The sequence below is a fragment of the Sceloporus undulatus genome, chromosome 3, assembly GCF_019175285.1.
Source record: "Sceloporus undulatus isolate JIND9_A2432 ecotype Alabama chromosome 3, SceUnd_v1.1, whole genome shotgun sequence".
Classification (NCBI taxonomy): domain Eukaryota; kingdom Metazoa; phylum Chordata; class Lepidosauria; order Squamata; family Phrynosomatidae; genus Sceloporus; species Sceloporus undulatus.
Genome location: NC_056524.1, coordinates 217,001,557 through 217,027,312, shown reverse-complemented (window position 1 = coordinate 217,027,312; position 25,756 = coordinate 217,001,557). Strand labels below are relative to the sequence as shown.

The 25,756-nt window shown below is 41.0% G+C and overlaps 2 protein-coding genes across 4 annotated transcripts in view; both read left to right on the top strand.

Moving 5' to 3' along the window:
- The first annotated feature begins 313 nt into the window (after nucleotides 1–313).
- SAG (S-antigen visual arrestin) lies at nucleotides 314–12,990 on the top strand. 3 transcript variants are annotated; one of them, XM_042457686.1, is made up of 11 exons: nucleotides 314–386; nucleotides 549–616; nucleotides 931–1,066; nucleotides 5,133–5,217; nucleotides 5,652–5,724; nucleotides 6,359–6,496; nucleotides 6,816–6,893; nucleotides 7,324–7,347; nucleotides 8,130–8,191; nucleotides 10,593–10,602; nucleotides 12,372–12,990. In XM_042457686.1, exons 1-11 carry the CDS (start codon nucleotides 381–383, stop codon nucleotides 12,475–12,477), a joined length of 786 nt encoding a protein of 261 aa, XP_042313620.1. In that variant the 5' UTR covers nucleotides 314–380; the 3' UTR covers nucleotides 12,478–12,990. The 3 variants fall into 3 exon arrangements, with proteins under 3 accessions (XP_042313620.1, XP_042313618.1, XP_042313619.1); XM_042457684.1 differs by lacking the exon at nucleotides 314–386 and having other exon boundaries at nucleotides 470–616; XM_042457685.1 differs by lacking the exons at nucleotides 314–386; nucleotides 7,324–7,347 and having other exon boundaries at nucleotides 470–616.
- A 3,328-nt stretch (nucleotides 12,991–16,318) lies between these two features.
- DGKD (diacylglycerol kinase delta) overlaps nucleotides 16,319–25,756 on the top strand; it is an 83,888-nt gene continuing 74,450 nt past the window's right edge. The window contains exon 1 of the mRNA XM_042458174.1: nucleotides 16,319–16,499. Within this exon, the coding sequence (XP_042314108.1) occupies nucleotides 16,326–16,499 (174 nt within the window). The 5' untranslated portion in view covers nucleotides 16,319–16,325. The remainder of the gene's footprint in view (nucleotides 16,500–25,756) is intronic.

Here is a 25,756-nt window from a genome sequence, read left to right as displayed (position 1 = left end):
GATTCTTTTCAAAAGAACTGCCAAAGGAAAGAGCGGTTTTTTTGCGTTTGCCTCACTTCATCACGATTGAAACCAATCACAGTAGGATCAGAACAGGTTTCATTGGGAACAACGGTCATATAACCCAATCAGCAATTTGCTTTAAATCGTAGTGGGAACGCTGCCCAGGATTCCATAGAATGTTACCATGGCATTTAGTGGATTCATAGTGCTGTAAATGTGTACTGTGAACGGGCCCACTAGCCAGTGCAGAAGACAAATGTTTTCTCATTCTTGAAGTTATGACAGGAAATTCTCTCATGGATCTTGGTTGCTGGGAAACTGAAACTGAGCTGGGAAACTGAAGCTGGTGTAGGAAAAACGGTGGAGGAATTTCTAAAATGGAGGTATATGTTGAAAGTTGGTAACACAGGATAGATTCAGAGGGAAAAGGAACTGAGGTTAACTACCTGAATACTGTTTTATTTTACTTGTAGATGCTTCATACAGTCAGTCACAAGAACCTACTGTTCCATCTGCTTCTCACTCTTATCTTTCCCTTCTTGCAGTGCTGTGGAGTAGATTTTGAGGTCAAAGCTTTCTATGCAGAAGATCCAGAAGAGACAGTTCTCAAAAGGTAATATTGGCCTTGATGGGCATTGAATCAGAAACAGATGTCATTGTCTGCATCTTTTCCATCTCTATAGCATCCTATTTAAGCTGGAAAAAATTATAACTTTAAAACAAATAGATAAAATAATTTGTTATCTTTCATTTTGCTGTCTTATATCTGTATGTGCATTTTCTGCAAATCTGAATAGTGTTTGGGTGACACAAAACTATGTAAACTGTTACCATTTCATGGAGAAGTCTCTTAAGCCACTGCTCACGATTCAGGTTCTTGTGCTCAGTTTCTTTAGCACATAAGCAAAAATTTCTTCCATTTCTTAGGAACTCAGTGCGTCTGATGATTCGCAAAATCCAATATGCCCCAGAAGAGGCAGGACCCCAGCCTCATGCAGAGACTAGTTGGCAGTTTTTCTTGTCAAAGAGACCTCTACATTTGAAAGCATGCCTCAGCAAAGAGGTGAGATGTTGCTGCATATGGGACTGACTTCTCAAGATAAAAGTATGTTTTACTTCTTTAACTTGGGTGTAGACTCTTGGGGAGGTCCTCCATTCAACATCCATGAGAGTGGATTGCATTCTAGCCACCATGCAAGAGAAGCAAAGACATATATCACTAAAAGTACCTGCCTTCTGACTCTTACATTTCCTTCATTGCTTTGCCTGGGAGAAATTCTTCCCCCAGGATTACAAACCACTGCAAACCTCCCCGTGCTCCTCATTCTTCCCTCTTTTATTTTAACATCCTCTTTTTCTTTTGCAAGGTGGTGGTGGTTGTTATATATTTATTTATATCCCACTTTCCCCATAGAATTGGGACTGCCAAACAGACTGTACCTAGTTCTGTAACCTTCTTAGTGTTTGTAAAGAGCCAAAACCAAAATCTCATTGCATTTTGTCTTTCCCATCTCCCTTGTGATGTTTGCCAAAGAAGGCAAGAAGAAGACAGCTATATAATAGTAAAAGCAAAAGCAAAATTTCCTTTCATTTGAAAGGTGAGGTTGAGAGCCAAATGGGCTACTGTTCTGAATGGTCCCACAGCTATATGCTCCCCTGTCTCTGATTCCAACATACCAGGCTTCAGTGCAGCAGAGATTACTGGATGCAAACATTTGATGGGCAGGATGGCCAAGACTGCAGTTTTCTACATAGAGATCATGAACCATGGAGCTTGTCTCTTGACGGCAGTGCTTGCAAATTGAGACAGACCAGTCTCATTATTGCCATTTTTAGGTAAGGTGATCAAGAGAGCGGTCGCCTTCCAACTCAAAGCAGTTTTGGATGAAACTGATTATCTGGACCCATTTCAAACTGGCTTCAGAGCAGGATACGGAGTTGAGACTGCCATGGTTGCCTTAGTCGATGAGCTCCGTCTGGGCATCGACAGGAGAAGTGTGACCTTGTTGGTGCTCTTGGACATCTCAGTGGCTTTCAATACCATTGACCATGGTATCCTTCTGGAACGCCTGAGGGAGCTGGGCATCGGAGGCACTGCGCTCCAGTGGTTTCGATCTTACCTCTCGGGCAGATTCCAGATGGTGCAGTTGGGGGACACTTGCTCCTCTAAGAGGGAACTCACATCTGGTGTCCCTCAGGGAGATATTCTGTCCCCCACTTTGTTTAACATTTACATGAAACCGCTGGGAGAGATCATCCGGGGTGGTGTTATCAGTATGCTGATGACACCCAAATATGCTTCTCTGTGCCCTCGACTGATTCAGTGACTAAGGATGGCGTCTCTCCTCTGAATGCCTGCCTGGAGTCGGTAATGGGCTGGATGAGGGAAAACAAACTCAGTTTGAATCCAGAGAAAATGGAAGTACTGGTGATAGGTTCCCCAGGTCTGGGGAAGGAAGTTTATCCACCTGTCCTGAATGGGGTCACACTTCCCCTGAAGGACGAAGTTCGCAGTCTAGGAGTACTTTTGGACTCGTCTCTGCAGTTGACATCTCAAGTAGATGCGACGGTCAGAGGTGCTTGCTATCAACTTCGGTTGATATGCCATCTGCGGCCCTACCTGGGTCAAAGGGACCTTGAAACTGTTGTGCATGCTCTGGTAACCTCTCGCTTAGGCTCTGGTAACCTCTCGCTTAGATTTCTGTAATGCGCTCTACATGGGGCAACCCTTGTACCAAGCCCAGAAGCTTCAGTTAGTACAAAACATGGCAGCCAGATTGGTCACTGGTGTTTCCAGGTTTGACCACATAACACCTATTCTGATAGATCTGCACTGGCTGCCTATTCGCTTCTGAGCACAATACAATGTGTTGGTTATTACTTATAAAGCCCTACATGGCTTGGGCCCGAGTTACTTGAGGGAACGCATCTCCCCATATAATCCGCCCCGCACACTCAGAACAACCGGGAAGAACTTGCTAGAAATTCCATCATCTAAATACACTATTACATCCCAGAGGGCCTTCTCAGTAGCAGCCCCAAAAATCTGGAACAGTCTTCCCGAGGAACTCCGCCTGATCACCCCTCTAGAAACATTAAAAAAGAGACTAAAAACTTTCCTCTTCTGTCAAGCCTTCCCCTCTGGAAAATGAACTAGTGTACTTTGATCCCATCAACTTCCTGGCTCACCCTTTTGAATGATTGTTTTAGATTTGTATATTGTATTGTGTTATTGGTTTTATCTATTTTATGATGTGTTTGTAACTGGTTTTAAATTTTGTGTACACTCTTCTGATCTTTTGGAAAAGCGGTATAAAATTTATTTTTATTATTATTAAATTAGCTCTGTCATTCAGTAGACAGATATAGAATTACAGAGAAGCTCAACACAGAAGAATCAAGGAGAACAAGGTACTTCTTTCAGTTGAAGAGCTTTTGGGTCCTTGCAAATTCTTCCTCTGGCTAATTGTCAAGATGTATGACCATTTTGGAATCTTCTCTTCTTAACCTCTTAATGCCATCTCTTCAAGGAAGTCAAAGCCTGCTCCAACATCCCTATGAGGAAGACTCCAGTCTCAGTTTCACATCCTTATTTATTCTAGCAATATCTATGGGACTCCCTTCTCCAAATCATTGGCTTCCTTTTTATAAGGACTACTTTTTTCAGAAAAAATAGTCCTCTCATGTCAGAAATCTTACCTTCACCATGAGACAAATGTTTATGGCTGGTTAGTGCTCCCACCCCAGGGAAGCCAACTCTAAAACCACTGACCTTTCCTCCAAAGACCGAAATTTCTCTGGAGGCTACTGTGTTTCCATAATACCCCACACACTAAGTTCCTTTTTCCTTTTCACCCTGGGATACCAGTTTGCAGGAGAAGCAAGATGTACACATTACAGATAACTTAGGCCCGATCCAGATGGGCCTATAGTGCGCCCTCGTCATGTGCTAGGGGTTGGCTGAGGGCGCACCACCCATACATGCCTCACCCCTAGCACGTGATGAGGGCATCAAAATGGCGGCACCCTGTACAGATGGGCGCCACCATTTTGACGTGACAGACGCCTAGTGTCCGCACATTGCGGCGCCATAATGACATCGCGAGTGCGCCATTGGCACACTGGCGTCATGGCACCGCCAAAAGAACCCACTTTTTGCAAGTTCTTTTTGCTCTGCGAGGGAGCCACGCGGTTTGTCCGCTGCGGCGTCCTCGTGGAGCAAAAAACGGCACGGGCAGACCGCCCTTTTTGGGCGGTGTGTACCCCACCTTATATTCCTTTTCATTTCAAACAATGCAGAATCTGAAAGTTCCCTTAGTAGAACCCTCATAGCAGCCCTCCTGTCTGATTCCTTGGCCCTCAAAAAAGTGATGCTTCCTTGAAATACCCGATGAGAAGAGATCTCAATTGGCTATTAAAGCCAATGAAATTTCTGTCTCAGGCTGTAGAGTCTCTTCTATAGCATCAGCCTTTACTGTGGCCTTCATGCTTTGGCTTTTCTGTCTGTAGAATAGTACTAGTCTAGTTAGTCAAATCTTATGCAGACAGTTCATTGGATTGTACAGAATCTCTACCTTTGTTCCTGCCATGCTGCTGGAGACTCCATGACTTTCTCTGCTAGATCCTTGTCTGCTGTTACAGCAGACAGGCATTCCATGTGGTTTAAACACTGAAAAGCTGGCATTTCCACTATGGCATGTCTGGACCCAAAGAAGGTGGGGGTCAAAGAATGATTGACTTTACTGTAGTCTGGCATGGCAATGGGCCTTGACCTCAATGCCCTCTTTTGCCCTGCTGTTTGTAATGTGTTCCAAGCTCAGCTATGGTCAAAAGTGGAGGTGGAGCCAAAAGAGAGCTGATTTTACTGATATAACATCACATGTCCTTGTTTCTCTTGGGCTATTCTAGTCCAAATACAAAGACTGCTTCGCTTGGACCTTCCAAGAAGAGAATATTTACAGTAATATACATCAATGTATCATTTTTGTTCTGTTTTCCCTACCATTTAAGGACTTTGAAAGCAGTTGCAACAGTTGCCTTTGCTCATTCCTGGAAGGCTGATCACAAAAATGCATTAAAATTAAGTTGCTTTATATAAAAACTCTTTTAAACTGGTCCAATTGTTGCAGGTTTATTACCATGGTGAGGCAATCCCTGTCACAGTGACTGTGATCAACAATACAGAAAAAGTGGTTAAGAAGATCAGTGTGTCAGGTAGGATGCTGACTTTGTCTATAAATCTAGAGTATAAGAAGCTTCTTATTAGGCAGCAGTAAAGAAGTAGCACAGCTTAAAGCATACAGTAATGGGCAGTGATGCATTGAGACAATCCAATGTGTAGTGTGTGAAAGAAACAACCCTCAGATTTATAGAAACTGCCATTGATATGAGAAAAATACTACTTGCATTCTGCCACCATAATTCTACCTATGAGGCCACAGATGGCGTGAAGAGAGAGAATCAGACACAATGAGTAATAACAACTGCATAGGATTGTTCTGCTTGCCTGAGAGAATGCCAAGAATAAAACCTAGATCTCAGTGATGCTCTTTATTCTTTTCCCATATGTTAGGAGAGCTGAAGGTTGCTCCATAAATTTGTTTTGTTTTATATTTACCTGACGGTCACCTATCTTCTTTTCTCTTTAGTGGAGCAGGTTGCAAATGTGGTACTGTACTCCAGTGATTTTTACACCAAGACGGTGGCACTTGAAGAGGCAGAGTGAGTGTGCCATGCTTTATCCTCATCTGTACTATTACTTGCCTTTTCTATTTCTACTCCCTTAAATGTTTAGGCAATTAGCAAGAGTGGACAAAGACCAAGATAAGACAGTCCTCTTCTGATGTCTCATGTTCTAGAAACACTCAGAATAACACCTTAATCTTCCTTAGCACTGATGACCGCTATAGAACTGTGTCTTCCACCATGCTGAAGGCAACAGGCTTGCTTTGATGTATGGACGCTGGTACAGAACAGGACATGTAGCACAAAACCAAATTGCCACAATTCCCTGCCACATAGTAGTAGTTGCCTCAGATGGACACCTGATTCCACCTAATTCTAGGACTAGCCATGTTCTTTAGAGTGTTGAAATTAGCATCTGTGTATTGTGTTGTTTCTTGTTGTTGTCGTTTTTTACTGAGATTAAGTTTGTGTCTTTCGCTTAAGACACATACCCAGAGGCACACATATACACTCACTAGTACTTCAAAAAGCTTTACCTCATTGCAGAAGTGTTCTCGTCCCTCTTCAAAATCATACTGGCATTGGTAGAGAAATAGATGGCCAATATTTGTCATTATCAAGGAACTAAAATTGCATATTGGTCCCTACCCTCTTATTGTATGTACTGTAGGGAAAAAATACAGCCAAACTGTATCCTGACGAAGACAATAACAGTTCTGCCCCTGCTGGCAAACAACAGAGTGAAAAAGGGCATAGCACTAGATGGGAAGCTAAAGGATGAAGATACCAACTTAGCTTCCAGTACCATGTAAGTCCCGAATGGGAAGGGCATCAGTAACCGTAACCAAATTGGGAATATGGAGTTAATATTTACTTTTCTTGTGTTAAGAAATAAAATGCAAATATAGTAGGATCTGGTACACTTTGTTCAACTTGCACTAGGATCATGTTTTCTTGCTGGGTTTTCAGAAGGAATTTCTCCTAAGTGAAAGAATATAAACTGGAAAACAGATATGGGATTATGCTTTGTTAATTGGTGAAGATGTGGGAAACTGCACATTGTTATTTGTCAGTTTGCACTGAAGTTGTACATCATGTTCATATACATTTTTATTTGTTTCTAACAGTATTAAAGATGGGATAGATAAGACAGTTCTGGGGATCCTGGTTGCTTACAAGATAAAGGTGAAGCTGACTGTCTCTGGGTAAGAGCAATGCTTGTTTGTTTATCTTCTCTCTACATATCACATAGGCAGTTCTGTCTTGTCCTGTTTTGTTAGCCCAAGATGAAAAACTAAAATGTGATTATACAGCATTCTTATATTCTCTGAAAATATCAATTTGCTTAGCTAGTTCTAAATAATTGTTCCATATTTTGTAAGTTAAAACATCCTTGTAATTGGCCATTGAATGTTTGCATACACCCTTTCTTGAAGGTAACTAAACCTTGTGAAGCAGGATCAAAGTAGTGTACTTGTTGGCATATGATAGGGTATGAGAGCTTGACAGCAAGGATGAACAGTCCATCTATCTGAATTGCATTTTGTTGTGAAGATGATCTGAACTGTATCTAGCTTAGGAATAGATACTATGGGATATTGTCAGATTTGATTTTGTGTTTTGTTTATATCCTAGCCTGCTTGGAGATTTTATTTCCAGGTAAAAAAAAAAAAGTTTAAAATTTCCTTTCTCCTTCAAGACTCCTTCATGTTTTCAGGCTATTCTGAAAATGGATCTCCTCTTGCTGAATACCTATAAAATGGCTTTCCCCATATTGAAGACATCTTCCTTGTTGAACACCTATAAAGCTGATTAAAGCTTTACTACTGGAAGTTTTAACATTCACTACTGAAAGCTTTAATGTGCTCACAAAATATGAGGCAGATGACATGCTTCCCAGAACCCAATGCAGTCTTGATTCTGCTTCCATGGATGCTTCCCAACTGGGACTTTTATCTTTCATCCTTTGTTTATTGTCTTTTTGTGGAGGATCCAAATTTTGTTTCCAATGGGATAAAGCACTGAATGGAAATCTGAAAAGGATTGTAATACAGTAGTAGTAGCAGTAGTCCTAGGACAATACTGGCAGATATTACATAGGAATAGGTTTGGATACAAGAAAGCTGAGGAAATGACCATTTCAAAATTCCTACTATAGAAAATACTATGAATAATTAATCAAAAGCAGAATTTATTACAGTTCTTGTAATAGTGGATTGTGACAAATTAAGATGAATTACAGATACTGATGGATTCATAACTCTTCTTCATTTTAAGTCTGATTAAATTTTAATATGAATTACTGCCTGAACTGTGTGTTTTTATTGCATTTTTAAAATATTTTGTTATTTTTAATGAATTTGTTTTGAGTTGCTTTGAGATTTTTTGCTTTTAAAATAAATAAATATACATATTTTGTTCTTTTTTGCCTCTCTCCAAAGTGAGGTGAGTATGGAAATACCCTTCCGTCTGATGCACCCAAAGCGAGAGGTCAATCCTACAGGTCAGTGGTATAGTTTTGTACTTACCCTATATTCGCTTTTCTGTTCATGCTTGTAACTTTATGATGATATCCTTCTAATATGGTGGAAATATAGAAGAAGATTCTTCCTTTAAAACAGGTAAAAACCAAGAGGAATTAATTAGATTACTTGAAATATATGATGTTGGAAACTGGAGGGAAAGTCATTTTGGGATGCAATAGAAAGTAAACAGCAATTAGTCATTTTTTTCTGGGGGCTGAACCATTTTAGGCCCAAGAGAGGCCTAGGAGGCAATGTCTGAGTCACTTCTTGTTGGAAAAAAGATCTCATCTGGACCCAAAACAATCCGGGCTCCCCCACCTCATATGACAAATTTGCTCCATACCCCATAGAGACCAAAATAAATGTTATACCCTTGGGGCCACAATAACAACCTTGTGGCCTGCATGCAGCCATTGGGCTGCATTTCTCCCATCTGTTATATAACTTATAAATGAAATACTGTATAGTAAGTAAGTTCCGTCTTGTTTTAAAAAGATTTTTCTTGGGTCTTTGCTGATCTTATATATTGGTGCAACAAATGGAATGGCACAGAATTTGAAATCATTATGTAATTATTTGTAAATCTGAAGTTAATTGAAATTCTACTGAAATGTGTTTAACCTCCTCTGGCTAAAAGTCCTCTTATTCATAACTGCCACTGCTTCCTGTACGACTTTCACCTCACGGCAGTCAGAAGGAGAGATTGCTATCTCTTTCTTCCAAGTTTTATGCATAGCCTGAGGATCTGGGGCCACTTATTTACTGTCAGGTCACACTGAAGCTCTGAACTGTTGGAAGTTCTGTGAATCTGTTAGGATACTGTGACAAAATCTATAATTAATCTTCCCCTTTCCTTTCCAATGGACCTTAAAATATTTGTCCGTTTCAGGAAAGACTCTAGGTTACATTGTTAACAGAACATTTTGTAAGGAACAGTTACTGAGTTTGTCCAATACTGTACTAATAATGTTTATAGAAAATCTTTTGAACAATACTACAAAAAATACCTGAGTTAGTTACCTAAAATAAAATATATCCCCTTCTAGGGCTTAGCACCAGCATCTACTTAACCACTAAATCTGAGAAATTATATTTAGGTGCTTTTATATATATGTACAGTGCTTTTCACTATTCTCTCTTTTTTATTATTATTGCAACTGGCTCCAAGCCATCTAGATTTGGGACTAAATGTCACAGATACTAGGACTGAGCCTAACTCTATTATCCCAACTGCAGATTCTCTTCCCAGTGCTTGGACTCTACCAGTGTGTATAGAGCATCCCTGAGCACATGTAAATAGCATTTTCTTCATAAGCAACTTGTGATTTTAATGTACTTGGGATTAAAGAGCATGGCTTCCAGTTTAGTATGTGTGACTTCTAACATATTTTTAACTTGTGCTATGTATCTTTAGAATGGTTCGGATACTTATTCTGTTGGGAGAGCTAGTAGTACTTTTCTAATTTCAGATGTACATTCACTAAGTGATCATGTGATAATTGTGTCTACATGTAATTATACAGTTTATAAAGTCTGTATAAAGTGCTACCTTTCTTACTTGCCCTGCTCTTGTAGCCAGACCAGAAGCATGATATGCAGAAATTGATCAGGTCATTCTTTTTCTAGTATGGTGGTGTTAAATAATAGATACTAGGTTGCTTTTAAAAGCAAAGAAGAGGACCCAAGAAAAATATAAGCAGCTCTATTGTTAGGTTAACAGCAAGATGCTAAATGCATCTGAGGAAGTAGACTGTAGTCTATGAAAGCTCGTGCTGCCAACTTCTTTCTTTCAGTTATTCTCAAAGGTACTACAAGATCTCTTTGTGAGATGTCTGTTTTATTAAAACAAAACAAAACAAGCAAAGTGGTTACCTGTTTCCATTTATGCTGAAATGCTTGAAGGGAACATGACACGGTTACTTCTCTAAACCACACTGCCGTCTCCTCTAACCACTTTATACAAACACATTTCTAGATTAAAGGAAAGCTGAAAGCAGCCCCTGTCTCCATAGCATGTGTTATTTGAGTTGTTGCTTGATGGTAAAATGTGCTTAACTTCAGCAAGTACCAAATCTTATCAACTTTTGACCTTTTATATTCAAACTCCTGATTTAAAAAATGAGAATTTAAACTGCCATGATTGTCACTTTCTTACTTCATCACCCACTTGGTCTTGATGGTCTTAAGCAAATAAAGAGGCTTTTGTTGTGACCAGACTCACAGTTAAAAGGTGAACTGTAATATTCTTCACCTACTTCCAGCTTTTTCTTATTTCACAGATGACACTCTTATCTTCAGAGTCGAAACAATCTGTTCACAAGTACATTCAGCTAAATGTTTCTCTCTTTGTTTCTTTTCATTATATGCCTATTATTACAGGAAAGGAAAGGTAAGACTTGTTTCATTATCTTTCTACCTATTTTCTGCTCTGGTCATTTATGAAATCACAATAGCTTTGTTCATTAAAAAATCTTTTTTTAAGCTGCAGAATGAAGGTGGTGAGTTGGATTCGGTTCCTCAGTTAGATTCAGTTCAGAGCCCTCTAACTCATAAAGCATCCAAAAGGTGAAGAGTTCAGTGAGATATATTCCTAAATCAACATGTATAACATCACAATCCAATAGCCTGATCAAGTGGATTTAAGCTTGGTCAAGCCCATTGGAGTCACTGAACACAGGTACAATATGCCATCACTTTGCAATCAGTGAACTTTCACTGGGCTATAAGGCTTGCATGTCTATGAAGTTAGTCACTCAAGACAGAAGCATACTCCACAGAACCTAGTATGCCTTACAGGTAAATATAAAATGGGATTGGACCATTAGTACATTATTGCTACTGTTATCTTAGTCAGGAGAGAGATTTGGGGTGTGTGCCTGCCTACAATTCTCATAATCACTGTGTGCTTCAAATTTCCCAAGATTCTAAAGGAGTAATCATGAAAAGGAGTTAAATTAGTTTGTCCTTATGTTCCCAGAGTAGGCTCCTTACAACATAATGAAAACAATCTTGTTGAAGCTAAGCAGTGCTTTGCCTTCTTGCCGTGCGTTCACAAATTTGCTTATTTGTGTGTGTGCCCAAGAAACTTAGAAATAAAATATTTTATAGGGATGTAGCAAAGGCACACACAACACATCTTATTTTGTTCACCAATAATATGGAAATTAACTTCCAGACAAAGATTGAAAACTATGTTAAATATTTTCAGAAGGAAGGTTAAATTTCTGTTTCATTGTGAAGTCTAAGGCTTTCATGGCTGGCATCCATGGTTTTTTGTGGGGTTTTCGGGCTATGTGGCCATGATCTAGATTTTCTTCCTGATGTTTCGCCAGGATCTGTGGCTGGCATCTTGAGAGAATTTCCCCAGGCTTTTTCCAGGCAAGCATTCTCTGAAGATGCCAGCCACAGATGCTGGCGAAACATCAGGAAGAAAATCTTCTAGGTCATGGCCACATAGCCTGAAAAACCCACAAGAAAAACATTTCTGTTTCATTGCTGTGCCACTAAGACTACCCTTGGTAGCAAGAATGATGATGGAGACAAGAAAGAAAGGACCAGAGATGATACAATAGATACATAATATCAAGCTCTGAGTTTGTTTTTTCTCCTATGTGTGCAAAGGTAGGGTGGGACATAACCTCTCTCCCCACTGTTTTTAAATTAAATTCATTCATCAACTAGGGACTGAATAGGAGGTAGTGGACTCCAGTGGCACTAATATCTTTGTATATTCTCAGAATGGGTTAGAACAAAGTGATGAACAGATAGACCCTGTGGAGTGGATTTTCCAGAAGGTTCCCATCTGTTTGACTGAATTAAAATTACTTGAGTGTTTCAAAAGCCATACTTCTAATGGTCATATTAGCGTATATGCTTAACAAGTATTTAGAAGCAGTACTCATAACAAAAACTTTAACCCTCACCTCAGTATCTTACAAATTATCTTGTCATCTCCTAGGATGGAGAGCTTGTTGAGTCTCCTTCTATGGAAGTTTTTAAATAGAAGCTGGATGGCTCTATGTCAGTAGTGCTTTGATTGTGTGTTCCTCAGTGGCAGGACCGCATGGCCCTTGTGGTTGTTTCCAATTCTATGATTCTATACTTCTCTGAAATACTAAGATACATGTGATTTTAAAAGTTGTCTTTATCTGTTTGTAGTGAAGTGGTAATTGAGGAGTTTGCTCGTCAGCATCTGAAAGATGAGAACTCTGAGATGGACAATAAAGCAGTCTCGGAAAATGACGAATACGAGGAAAAAGATTAACAAATGAATGGCGAAAGTCACAAAAATGTATCTAATGGCAAAGACAGTATAAAGTAATTGTATTTTAAGCCACAAGAGATTTTTTAAAATGCCAGTTAAAAATGTTTGTCTTTATTTATTGTTAGAATAAAGAAACCGAATAAATTGAGATTTTTAATAAATTGTTAGAGCTCATTGTAAGCATCCAGCTGTATTATGAAGAATTGTTGATTCCATTTTTAGCAAATAAACAACGGTTTTGAAATGTATTATTCTGTATGTGAAGTCAAGGGTCAGGACATACATTTCTCCTGTGTAGTTAAAAATTCCCTTCTACTTGCCTGAATTTGTAAAAGGAAGTACCAGAAACAATTCTCTGGCTGCTTCCTCAATGAATTTATATATATATTCAAATAAAATGGTAATGTAGATCAACATGCTTGCTATCATGGGGTATCACAAATCAACAATGTTGGGTTTAATGCTGAGCCATCCTGTAAGAGCCAGAGGTACAAAAAAAATTATGTTGCTTCAGGGCCTATTCAACAATCTAGAACAAGCCTCCCCAACGTTTCCCTTCAGACATTTTCAACTATAACTCCCAGAATTTCTGACTAGAGATGGTGGAGATTGGGGCTCATCACAGTTGAAGTCCAAAACATCTAGACAGCACCAAACAGGAGAATTGTCTAGAAAACTTCTTGCTGGTGGTGTGAGAAAAAGAAAAGTGAAATAGGCATTTTGGGGAGGCATTTTGGGTTCTGTTCCCCCCTCCCCCCCCCAAAAAAAAGCTTTGTTTGACTTGGAGGGGAAGAGAGAGAAAGCATATTATTTACTGTCACTATATGATGTTTGACTAGCAGGTGTTAATGCCTGATCCAAATGGAAACAATAAAAGAACACTGTCCAAGAATGGAGAAGGGGGTAGGGAAATTACTCTCCTGTGGCTGATTTGGTGGTTGTTGTTAATTGTCATCAACTTGACTTTGACTCATGGTGGTCCAATGAACGAGAGACCTCCAAGTCACCCTGTCATCAACAGACTGCTCAGGTCTTGCAAAACCAGGGCTATGGCTTCCTTGATTGAGTCTATCCATTTGGAATGTGGTCTTCCTCTTTTTCTACTGCCTTCTATTCTTGTCTTTTCTAACGAGTTACATCTTCTCATGATATGTCTTTGCATTTTGTCCTTTCAGTTACGTCTTCTCATGATATGTCCAGGGACTCCATAGGAATGCTCCTTTGTGAACATGGCCATTTGTGAATGGTTCTGTTAGAAGTTGTGTTAAAAAACCCCTTAATATTAGTTTTATTTCACAAAAAATAATTTCTCATCAATCCAGAATTGCTTGAGATATAAGACAAGATACACAGTGTATTTTATCCTGAAATTCATTAAACAGAACCTTTGGAATAATGTCCACTCCTTCAGAAAATAACCTCATTATTTAATACAAATCAGTGTTGATAACCTTACATTCAATATCAATTCACCAAGGACTGGATGCCTATCTTTTCAGTGTTTAATTATCTAATGCTAATCTCATGTTTAGCTACTGATATTAATACATAATGTTTAGTATTATGTATTAATATGAACAACTACTACTGTTAATATGCCTAAATTACAAGGGCTAATTTGCCCAATGAAACGGTTTATAAATGTTCCCTAATGGGGAATTCACCTTTGCTGAATTTGCAAAAATAGGTTGTTGGTCTATCAGTCAGTCTCTTGCTCCATTTTTTAAACCACATCCTCCAAAATTTCACAGATGAAAACCAGAACATGCATGGCCAAGCAATTCTGGCGTGTGGTCAAGGTGGCAAAAGTTATTAATGAGGAAGAACACATAAGCTAAGAGCGACGGCAGCAGTTTACTTTTGCCTGAGCCTACTGAGAAGGTCCAGATTCTGCCCTCTCCCCTTCTCTACCTCCACTGAGTTAACTGGGTGCAAACCAGTTTTGCATTTTGAACTGTTTGCAGCAACCAAAGTAAACAGACAATGAAGCAGAACAGTAGGAGGAAGAGAAAGGAGCCGAGACATTTTAAAATCAGCTAAGTGAAATGACAGGGGATTAATTGGGACTGCCCCTGCCAAACTGGGACAATTCAGGATCTGTTGCCATGTTGGCCACACTCTTATTGCCTTGCAAAACTCGTATCAGTTGCTCTCCTGCTACATTTCTTTTACTGCTTCATTTGAGTGCTTGGCTATGTGTCCTGGTTTTTGTTCATTCAGTGGCATCCCTTGGGTTGGTGGCAGCCAGTGTGAGGTGGCAGCAGGGGGAGCCAGACTGCTGTGGCCTCTGCAGGGCCATTTGGGACCTGGCATGGCCGCAGCCGCATCAGAGCCCAAACAGAAGGTACTGCCACCTCCAGCAGCCTCTGCCACTGGAGGGGGCATTGCTATGGCTTCTGGAGGACTGTTTGGGGTCCACTGCAGCTGCTGGGCAAGTGAGAAGGGGACACAATACTCTCTTTTGCTTCCCCAACAATTGGCCAGTCCCACTGGGTGTACCACCCCACTGGATGAACACCCCTCTGTAGGGTGTCACCCGGTGCAATCTGCATCCTCTGTACCTCCATAATGATGCCACTGTGTCTGTGTAAAGTTGGAAGGTAGTCTCTCAATTGCCTCTTATTTAGAACGTGAATTCAGTGAAATAGTAGATGGCTATTGCCTTAGCTTTGCTTTCTGCCAGAAATGATGTAGTTCAGGTCTAAAATGGAATAATAGCAGGTACCACAACAACAACAACAACATTAGAAAAGTTTAAAAACAGAGAACAAGCTGCATTAGAACTTTTCTTTCTACTGAGGCATCTTTCTTTTCTTCTTTGTGTTTCCCTATGATTTACCATAGAAAGAAGCAAGATAAATGTTGAAATAGATAAATATATTGGGCTCTGACTAACCAGAGATGTCTCTCCGTGGATCCTTTTTTTTTTTACAACTACACATTACTTCTGTTATTAACTCAAAGGACACAGGAGGGTCACAAGTGAATGCAACTTCTTAATCTACACAAGAAAGCAAAACTGAGGCTGCATCTGCACGGCAGAAATGGGTCATACTAAAACAAATGGCAGTACTTGCCCATAGGGAATCATTGGGGAATGCACGTCCATAGGGATCATTGGGGGATACTTGTCCATAGGGGATCATTGGGGAATGCTTACCCATAGGGAATCATTGGGGGATACTTGTCCATAGGGATCATTGGGGAATACGTGCCCATAGGGAATCATTGGGGAATATTTGCCCATAGGGAATCATTGGGGGATACTTGTCCATAGGGAATCATTGGGGAATACGTGTCCATAGGGAATCATTGGGGAATACTTGTCCATAGGGGATCATTGGGGAATACGTGTCCATAGGGGATCATTGGGGAATGCTTACCCATAGGGAATCATTGGGGGATACTTGTCCATAGGGATCATTGGGGAATATGTGTCCATAGGGGATCATTGGGGAATACGTGCCCATAGGGAATCATTGGGGAATACGTGTCCATAGGGGATCATTGGGGAATACGTGCCCATAGGGAATCATTGGGGAATATGTGCCCACAGGGGATCATTGGGGGATACTTGTCCATAGGGGATCATTGGGGAATATGTGCCTATAGGGGATCATTGGGGAATGCTTGCCCATAGAGAGTCATTGAACTCCATAGCCTTGAGCCAGAAACGAGTTAAAGTGGTTCCAACCCGGGTTATTTCTCGCGTGGCTGCTGCCTCCAAGGGGCGCCTGAGGAGCCAGCCAGGCCAGGCCCACAGGAGGGCGCCGCTTCCCCTCAGACTGCGTCTTGCTGCTGGAGGGGCCTCTAGGGGGCGCTGCCCGGCCGGCTCCTGGCGGCGCAGCATGGCGGCGGCGGCGGCGGCGGCGGCGGGCTGCTGTGAGTCCCAGGCCGGGGCCCCCGCCGTCGCCCCTACAGCGGCTGCGGAGGAGTCCTCGGACAGCGAGCCCGAGCAAGAGCCCGGTTCCCCTCAGAAGCTCATCCGCAAGGTCTCCACCTCCGGCCAGATCCGGCAGAAGGTGAGGGCTGCTGCGGAGGTCGGGCCTTGGATGAAGGTGGCGGGAGAAGAGGGGGAGGAAGACGAGGAGGAGGAGATGGCTTGCCCCCAGCCCTTTCCTCCTCTTCAGGGCCTGCATCCCCAGGACTCGCCTCTCTATGCCCCCCTCATAGGCTTCCAGTGGCCCCCAAACTGCGCTCTTGCAGGGGCTTTGGACTTCAGCTCCCAGAATCCCAGACTGTTGGCCAGCATGGCAGAGGCTTCTGGGAGATGGAGTCCAGAATCTCTTAAAGGGCACAGTTTGGGGTACTATAATAACCCCCTCCCCATTTTTCTGCCTATTCCCCACCCCCTCCTCTGTTATTCAGGGGCAGTTTCTGTGGGGCTGAAGGGAGCCTGTTTTGGGGAGGCCAGAAGGGGGTCCTCACTGCCAAGGAGGACCAGGCACCGCAAAATGGAGGACATTCCAGGGGGAAAATGTAGTAGGGCATGACTAAATAAGAGGCTAAAACACTCGTAGATATGGAACTGCATGCTGCTAAGTCCTATTCAAAATGGAGGACCTTGTGGGATTCCTCCTGGACAGGAGGGTGAAGTGGAGGACATGTCCTAGGAAAGGAGGACCCCTGGTCATGCTTCTTGCGGCATGTTCAGAATGGAGGAAGTTGTGGGATTCCTCCTGGACAAGAAGCTGAAATGCAGGACATGTCCTGGAAAAGAAGGATGGCTGGTCACTAATCAGAGTGGAATTCAGGGACATTGGGTGTTAGTCTGGAATATCCATATGTACAGAGTGACCAGATGTCTTTGCCGCCAGGGAGGACAAGGCACTGCAAAAATGGAAGGGATTCAAGGAAAAGGTAGGACAGGACCAAACGAAAGCTAAAAACACTCACAGAAATAGAAATTCATGTTGCAGCATCAAAATGGAGGAGATTGTGGGATTCCTCCTGGACAAAGGATGACATGTAAGATACATCCTAGAAAGGGAAGACATCTGGTTACCCTGAATATGCAAAGAGATCTTCTAGCACCTTTGAGGCAAACTGGGCCTAAGCTTTTGAAGACTTGGCCTGCTTTCTCAGATGCCTGGACCCCCTGGAAGAGGAGTAGAAATGGCTGTCTCCACTCCCTGGTGCTAAGGATACATACTCTCCCTAAGGATCATGGTGATGCAGTCGATGCTGTGTAAATGCTCTTGTTCCTTATACCTAAACTCGTGGAGGCAGTTTCTTGCAGTTGCAGCTTTTTTGTTCTGGGTAATGGCTAGGATGGCACACTGAGCCCAGTCCTAACTATGATATTGGCCAGAAAAGGGGCACATACAAATACCTGGACAGGTTAATAGAGGCGGTAGCTGTTTGGTTCTTACATTCACCTGCTGTCTGAGTGTGTGGCATGACAATGACGACTCAGATGCCAGGCTTGGCCTAGATACTTTACTACTTCAGGTGAAGCAACAAATGGTGCCAATTCACCCTAGATCTTGTTTCATTGTGCTCGTTGCTCACCCAGGTATTTTGGCACATGAAACCAAATCCCTAGAGCTCTTCTCAAAATACAATAAAAATAAATAATTATAAGTTTACTCCCTTTTTATGATGTTCCAAATCTTCTGACGGAGAGAGAGCTACCTCATTTCTCTTAATGCTAGGGCTTGCCTGCCCAGAAAGGCTGCTAAACAATGAGGAAAGCCAGCAAGGATTGTCTCTTTTACTTCCAGTCAGTTTTGCTGGATGGCTGGGTGGTGTGTCAAGAAGTTGGCACATGACCAAGAAAGTACACTTTTAACAGCTGCACTGCCCAGATAGAAAGCAGACAAGTGCGCAAAGTTAATTATTGTCTCTTTTCTCTTGCCTTCTGGGTTTATAGGTGGAAATTAAGAGACAGTTGGATGGTAACTAAAGAGACATGACAGTATCTGTTACCAGTGCTTTTTTTTGTATGGCAGTGTGTCAATTGAAATTCTGCTTTGCTTACTGTTTTTGCTTGCTGCTCCTCCTGAGTTGGCTGTGGCCCTGTGTCTCAGGGCCTTTCCCAGCACAACCCAATCGTGCTGGACATTTTGAGTGAATACAAGACAGGCACCCAGGCCGGCATCGGGCAAATACAGTCAGCCCTTCTTATACACTGATTTTTGTATACATGGATTCAAGCATCCGCTGTTTGAAAATGTTCCAAAAAAGTATAAATTTCAAATATCAAACCTTGATTTTCCATTTTTATAAGGGACACCATTTTGCTATGTCATTATATTTAATGGGACTTGAGCATCCACGGATTTTGTTATCCACAGGGAATCTTGGAACCAAACCCCAGCATATAACAAGGGTCATTGTATTGCTGTCTATACACCAGCCCAAAAGGATGAGAATGACCAGATGAACCTCAGAGGGAATTGTTGGGGAGGCTGTCTCATTTGCCTAATGGGAAGAACTGGTCTCGCTCATCTCTGCTTTCTGGCTGAGTGGTGTAGTGGAAAGGAACACTATGCACTCCTTCTGTTTCACAGACCTAGGCCTGGTCCCCACTCAACCCTAAAGAAAGAAGATAAGTTGCATGACCAGAGGTCAGAGGCGGTTATTCTCCTCACAGTTACCATTTGCTTACTTTAGTGTATGAGTGAGTGAGTGGTTGGTACCTGTGCTACTTTTGTCTGATTTTGAGCAGAGAGAAGTTTTGCTGCAAAGAGGAACCTCGACCACTCAAAGAGAATTGAACTTTCCTTGGTGTTTCATGCTTGCATTAGTGACTACTGTTCTGTCTTAGCAACACAGCTAGTCATGGATTGCTTGCCATTGGGCTTGACTCGTCTTATGTTGCTCTATGTTTTTGTGAGACTTAACCTCTATCCCCAAGCCTCTTTTGCTGTCTCCCATTCTGTTATTTTTATTACATTGGACAAAGAATAATGTTTCACAATGAACACACACACAGAGGTTGTATTCAGTAATTTAAACTCAGTGTCTCACATCCTGTTGTGCATCTTAAAACATTAAATAAAATTGGTGTTATTCTGACAGGGATTCTGTGATTATTTTGAATGGCACATTATTTGTTGTTGTTATGAGCCTTGAAGTCATTTCTGACTTCTGGCAACCCTAAGGCAAGTCTATCACAGGGTTGCTGAGGCTGAGAGTGTGTGACTTGCCCAAGATAACCCAGTGTGTGTCCATGGCTGAGCGGGGAATTGAACCCTGATCATAGTCCAGTGCTCAAACCGCTATGCCACCACATCTCTCATGACACATTATACAGCTTTGGAAATATCCCGACTTCTGTATCTCCCTGCCAAGAAACTCTGCAATGTCAAATTTCTGTATGTTGCAACACCATTAACAACACTGAACCATAGGAGGGGAAAAAAGGAAGTGATCTTATCAGAAGTGCCTCTGGCACACAGAGAGCACATTTACGCTACAAGGTTGTGAACTCAGCATCTCAGGTCCCTGCTGTGTACCTTGGGAGTATTAGCCAGATTAGCCATGTGTTAGGCTTTTCAAATCTAATGCATATACATTCAGTTTCAGTAAACAGTGTCTTGTGTACTCTGATCTTTAGTGAATTTAGAAAGACTAAATTTCAAGGGCTTTTCTGGGCATGTTTATATATATATTTGAAGAAGATTGTGAAACCTGGATATGCTGAATTGCTTTTCTGAGCAAGACAAGTTTTCTTCTTCTTCTTGGTTAATGAAGTGTGGAGAACAGGCTTCAGTTTAAGATGGAAAAGTCAATTTTAATCTATAATGCAGTGGTCCTTGAACAGATCAAGCCAGAATTCTTCCTGGAGGCCAAGAAGTGCTTGGGTCTTATTGATAGGGTCACCATGAGTTGGGGTTGACTCGAGGGCAGTTAACAGCGAACAACAAACAAATGTACATAAAGCAGTATGGGTTCATTGATTAGTTTGGCAGAGGAAAAATTCTTAAAGCATAGTCAAGCCCACTGCTGAAGCTGTAATATTAGTGCTCAGCAATGTTTTCTTTTTAGGTGCTGGTTTACAGTCATATATTGTAAAATGTTCAGTAATTGTTTGGTTATCACTGTTAACACAAACAGCCAAGTCAACATTATCTGTGTTTGGAAGGTGGCGACTGTCAAATTTCCAAGTAGAGAAAGTCCTTGAACTTCATTGTGTTTCAGGATAGATGTTTGAATGTCTGCTTCCGTAATAGTATTGATATAGTGGACTTGATAATTGCTGTAGTAGACTTCAGAGTCCCACCTTTGCAGTGACTCTTACAAGGGAGGAAGGAGGATGCAGCAGTCTCATGGATGTAATTTGGAGATTTAAACATTGCTGTGACAGAGAAAGAGATACACAAGCACTAGATTTTTCACTATAGTAATTTTAGATACAGAATTTATGAGTACTTTATATTTTGTTGTAGTTCAAATAAGGTTTGAACTCTAGTGTGAATTCCCACTTAATCATTTCCAGTGTTTTGCATCATTTCCTACGTCAATGTGACTGTAAAAAGCCTAAACACTCTGCTTGTTCTATGCGAATATAAACATTTTAAGTACAAGGATTATAAACAGAAATTGTGTATAGCCATTAAGCTTCCATTGCTTTAATCTGTTGAAAATCTTTAGCTAAGCAGCATCAGATCCTAAAGGCAACTCACAGTGTTTCAGAATTAGCAACTGAATTATTTTGTGACTTGCTATTTTCATTACTTAAAACTTTTCTACATCTGTATTGCTTCTAATGTTAGTCATCTTTTCTAATGAGAGTTGGAAAGGAAGAACAAATGAATAAATAGCAAGTACATTTTGTAGCGATACATGAAGTTTGGCGAGTTTCTTAAAGTTTACTGGGGTTAATGCCTTACTTAGAGCCCTGTAATGCTGTTGAGGCATAGCTTGTCCAAATTTAGATGAAAGTGAAAACAGATTCCTCACATCAGCCAGTATTCTATATTATCCAGAAGGTTGCTTCCACATTACCAGAATCTTTCTACAATTTCAAGATGAAGATAAGTGATTTAGCAGAGATCTTTCCAATGTTTTTTGAAAGTTTCATTTTGCATATTCATGTTTCATATTTGCTCCTACTTGGAGGAGCGCAGTTCATAGATTAATTAACTGGCTTTTCAAACCATGGTGTTAACATAGTGGTTGGTGTAAAGAAATGATGTTAATAAAAATTCTAGAAAGATAAATATATCAAAAGAAATAAAAACATAAAAAGTGATTATATGTGCTTTTGCATTTCAACAATAAATATGGGAATGTATCCTCTGTGGATATGGAAGGCCGTATTGTAATATCATATAAAAACGTTAAGACATTCATATATCTATGGAATATTATTTGCATTCTGAAACTTGGCAGTACCCTGTGTTAGAGCTTTTAAACTCTTGATGTGATGGAAAGAAAAGAGGAAAAATGGAAAGAAGTCAGTAATTAATTCCCATCCACCTACCCCACAAAAACCTGATTAAATAGCTGGTTCAGTACAGTACTGAAATAAGTAAATATAAATGGACTGAATATACAAACAGAAAGCATTATATTTAAAACAATGATATTTAAAATAAAATAAAATAATATTTAAAATTAAGATTCTCCTTAAAGGACTTTAAGAAGATGGACTACTGTTTATAACAGCACAAAAATAGCTGGATCTGAAAATGAAAACAGGAATATAATGATCTAATAACATTTTTGTGTGATTTATCATATGCTATTGTGGACGCAACCTTGCTGTTAATCTTGAGCTGCTCAGGTTGCAATCTGATGCATGGTTACATGCAAGTAAGTCTCATAGAACTATGACATTTAGTTTTGAGTAGTAAAGTAAAGAATTGCACTGTAAGCCACACTAGTTTCATTCATTGTGTTTAGATTTACAGTATTTCATTTCTATGCTACCTTTTTCTCAGAGTGGAAGTGTTCAGATCTCAAGAAAGCGATTTTCTTGTTCCTCTGCCATTAGCAAGATAACAAAAAGCCTGCAATTTCAAGCCAGTCATAAGGGTTGAATTGTGTCCAGTCAGAATATTCAATTACATTTGTTTATTATCCAAATTCACAAAAGTAGTCAAAGACTCCTGTTTTGGTATTTATCAATTTATCAATAAATAGAAGATGTTTTCTAGCATATAAATATTGCTTGCTCTCATTGCCCTGTGATAGGGAACCATGTCCTCTATGTGTAGGGTTGCCATAATTCTGGACCTCCAAACTGGGACAAATGTAGGACAAAAGTAGGACAAAATTTTCAAATGTAGGACACATTTTTTTAAAATGGAGGACGTGCAAAAATTGATGATTTTTTAAAAAATGTTAATATAAATGCATGTTTCTTAGGCATGATCAAAATGGAGGACATTTTGGCATTGTTCCTAGACAGATGGCAGAAATGTACTTCCCTTTCTGGCTAACCTCCCCCCCCAACAGCATATTTGGGCATTGAAGAGGAGGAAAGAGTGGAAAAGGCAGAGGAGGAGGAGAGGAGGAGAAGAAGAGATGGAGAAGAAGAGGAGGAGAAAGAAGATGAAAAAGAGGAGGAAAAGGAGGAAGAAGGAAAAGGAAGAAGGGGAGGAAGAGGAGGAGAAGAGATGGAGAAGAAGAGGAGGAGAAAGAAGATGAAGAAGAGGAGGAAAGGGAGGAAGAAGGAAGAGGAAGAAGGGGAGGAGGAGGAGGAGGAGGAGAAGAAGAGATGGAGAAGAAGAGGAGGAGGAAGAAGATGAAGAGGAGGAAAAGGAGGAAGAAGAAAGAGGAAGAAGGGGAGGAAGAAGAGGAGGAGGAGGAGGAGAGGAGGAAGAAGAAGAGGAGGAAAAAGATGAAGAAGAAGGGGAGGAAGAGGAGGAGAAAGAAGAAGAAGAGGAGGAGGAGAAAGAGGAAAGGCTCTTTCCCTTGCCTGGCTGCCTCCGTCGCCAACGGAGGAAGCCAGGCAAGGGAATGGGGCCTCGCTGAAGCCAAGCCCCAGCCAAGCCTGGAGGACTCCGCGATCGCGGAGGAGCCCCCAGGGCATGACTGGGGCTTGGAAGGCAGACGTCCTCCAAGCCCCAGCCAAGCCTGCAGGGCTCGCTGGGTGGGGGGGAGTCCCGGGGCGGGGCCAAACCGGGGCGGGACCGTGCGGACCCGCCCCAAATCGGGAAGTCCCGCCCCCAAGCGGGATATGGGAAGCCTATCTATGTGGAACTTAGGTGAAACTAAGATAGGCCCAACGTAGTGAAACTAGATGATAATTTTATTCTTAATTCTGTTTGGAGAGCCAGAGGTTGTCCAGCCTTGTCTTAGTGGAAATCCAAATGATAGCCTTTACCAGTGACTGAAGTTACAAATTGGCTTTTTTGAAGAAAAATTGCAATCTGTGTGTGTGAGAAAGAGGGAGAAAGAGAAGCAATACTATTTCATAAATCCATATCATCTATTGGTATGACACTTTCATGATCTTTCACAATCTACCGAAATGACTTCTGGATTTGGCTTCTGTTGAGATTGCAATGGTTTTGCTGAAGCTCATTGACCTATGCATAGTATTGTTTCACAATCAATGGTAAGTGCAATTTGCAAAGATGGTGTGGGTCAGAGAAAGCAAATTGTGAAACAGTTGCTGATAGCAACTGGGATTTAAAAGGACATGGGATTTGAGTGGACAGTAGAGCATAGTTCTTAACTTTATGGCAATCATGAACCCCTTTGGGAATCTGATGAAAGTGAAGGACTCTCTCCTCAGAAACATGTATTTAAATATAGTTTTCAAAATAACAGGGAGAAAACAGAAGAAAAAAATCTGGCTTGTTCACAGAATTCCTGAAGGGGTCTGCAAAAGATATTGCTGTCTATAATATAAAAATATAAAGGTGGTCCACCCTGATCAGTACTGTATAGTATTCTCTGTCTGATATTGGCTCTCTAAAATCTTGCGCAGAGACTTTTATTAGCCATGCTATTTAGCTTGAGGTGCCAAGATTTACTTGACATTCACATGTTCTATCACTAACCCTTGACTTTGATTAGAAAGATAGAGTGGGGTTGGACTCTACTTTGTCTGAATCAACAAAATATGGAATGGCCTGCCGGAGGAGATCCAGAACATTGGTAATCTTGACTGCTTTAAAAAAGCAGTCAAGCTCTCAAATCTAAAATCTTGCATGATTTTAGAGGTTAAAAGCAAGCTAAAGATTGTAAAATACCTAATGCATTAAAAACAAATAAGTACACATGAATGCAGATTTTTTTGGTAACAGGAAATAAATTACCTCTTAATTATGTTAAGTTATGCGTTGCAACCTGTAATATATTGATTTTTTTATTGTTTTCCCTTTTTTGGAGTTTTGAGTTGTTACTTTAAGACAATCACCCCAAAACAGATGCTCTTTATTTCATTACTTTGCTCTGTTTTTAAGAGCATGGTTTACTTGAGGATGTGGTAAGAAGCAACAGCAACCCAGATTCTAAAAAGTACTAGACACTTAGCTGAAAATAGAAATGTGAGACCTAAAGTAGCTCAGGCAGTTTTATTTCAGCCTCTGTGTGTGAATGGCAGGGCTACAGAAAGGATTTCTGTAGTCACATATTTGCCCTACATTTCTTAAGTTGCTTTTCTTCTCCCCAAATACATTCTGCATTCATGAACATGAAAAGAATGGTTGAGTTTAAACACAGTGTGAGACCATGTTTACTAGTACCATAATAGGACCCAGGGAGATTGCATGATGCAGTGATTAATGGTTGGACTGGAACTTGGAAGATCCAGGTTGGAGCTCATGCTGAGCAGTGAGATATTCACTCTTGGCCTTGAAGAGAAGCAGGTATGCTACCCTCATTGAACAGAAAGAAGCACATAAAAGTAAAGAATACCAAATGACGCTCCTACATCATGTTTTTGGTTTCCAGATGACCACGAGGCAATTAACTGTCTGTGTTTGCTTCCCTGATCTGATCAGCACTCAGATTTACAGATTTACCCCACACTTCTGTGGTGCAGCATCCTTTAGAACAGTGGTTCCCAACCTTCCTAATGGCACGACCCTTTATTACAGTTTCTCATGTTGTGGTGACCCAAACCCATGAAATTATTTTTGTTGCTACTTCATAACTTTAATTAAATAGGTGTTTTCCAATGGTCTTAGGCGACCCCCATAAAAGGGTCATTCGACCCCCAAAGGGGTCCCAACCCACAGGTTGGGAACCACTGCTTTAGAAGCAAGCCTGCCCTTTCTCTAGTTTGACAATAAGTGATTTGTGTAGATATGTATGTGCCTTCAAATCACCTGGCCTATGGCGACCCTATGAATTTCATAGGATTTTCTTAGGTAAC

What these genes read in the sequence shown, in the direction of transcription:
- SAG (XM_042457684.1), top strand. Translation starts at nt 477, where the DNA reads ATGCTTCATACAGTCAGTCACAAGAACCTACTGTTCCATCTGCTTCTC. An exon ending in AAGCATGCCTCAGCAAAGAG is followed by an intron (nt 1,067 to 5,132) that starts GTGAGATGTTGC and finishes CAATTGTTGCAG; the next exon opens with GTTTATTACCATGGTGAGGC. An exon ending in CTTGGAGATTTTATTTCCAG is followed by an intron (nt 7,348 to 8,129) that starts GTAAAAAAAAAA and finishes CTCTCTCCAAAG; the next exon opens with TGAGGTGAGTATGGAAATAC.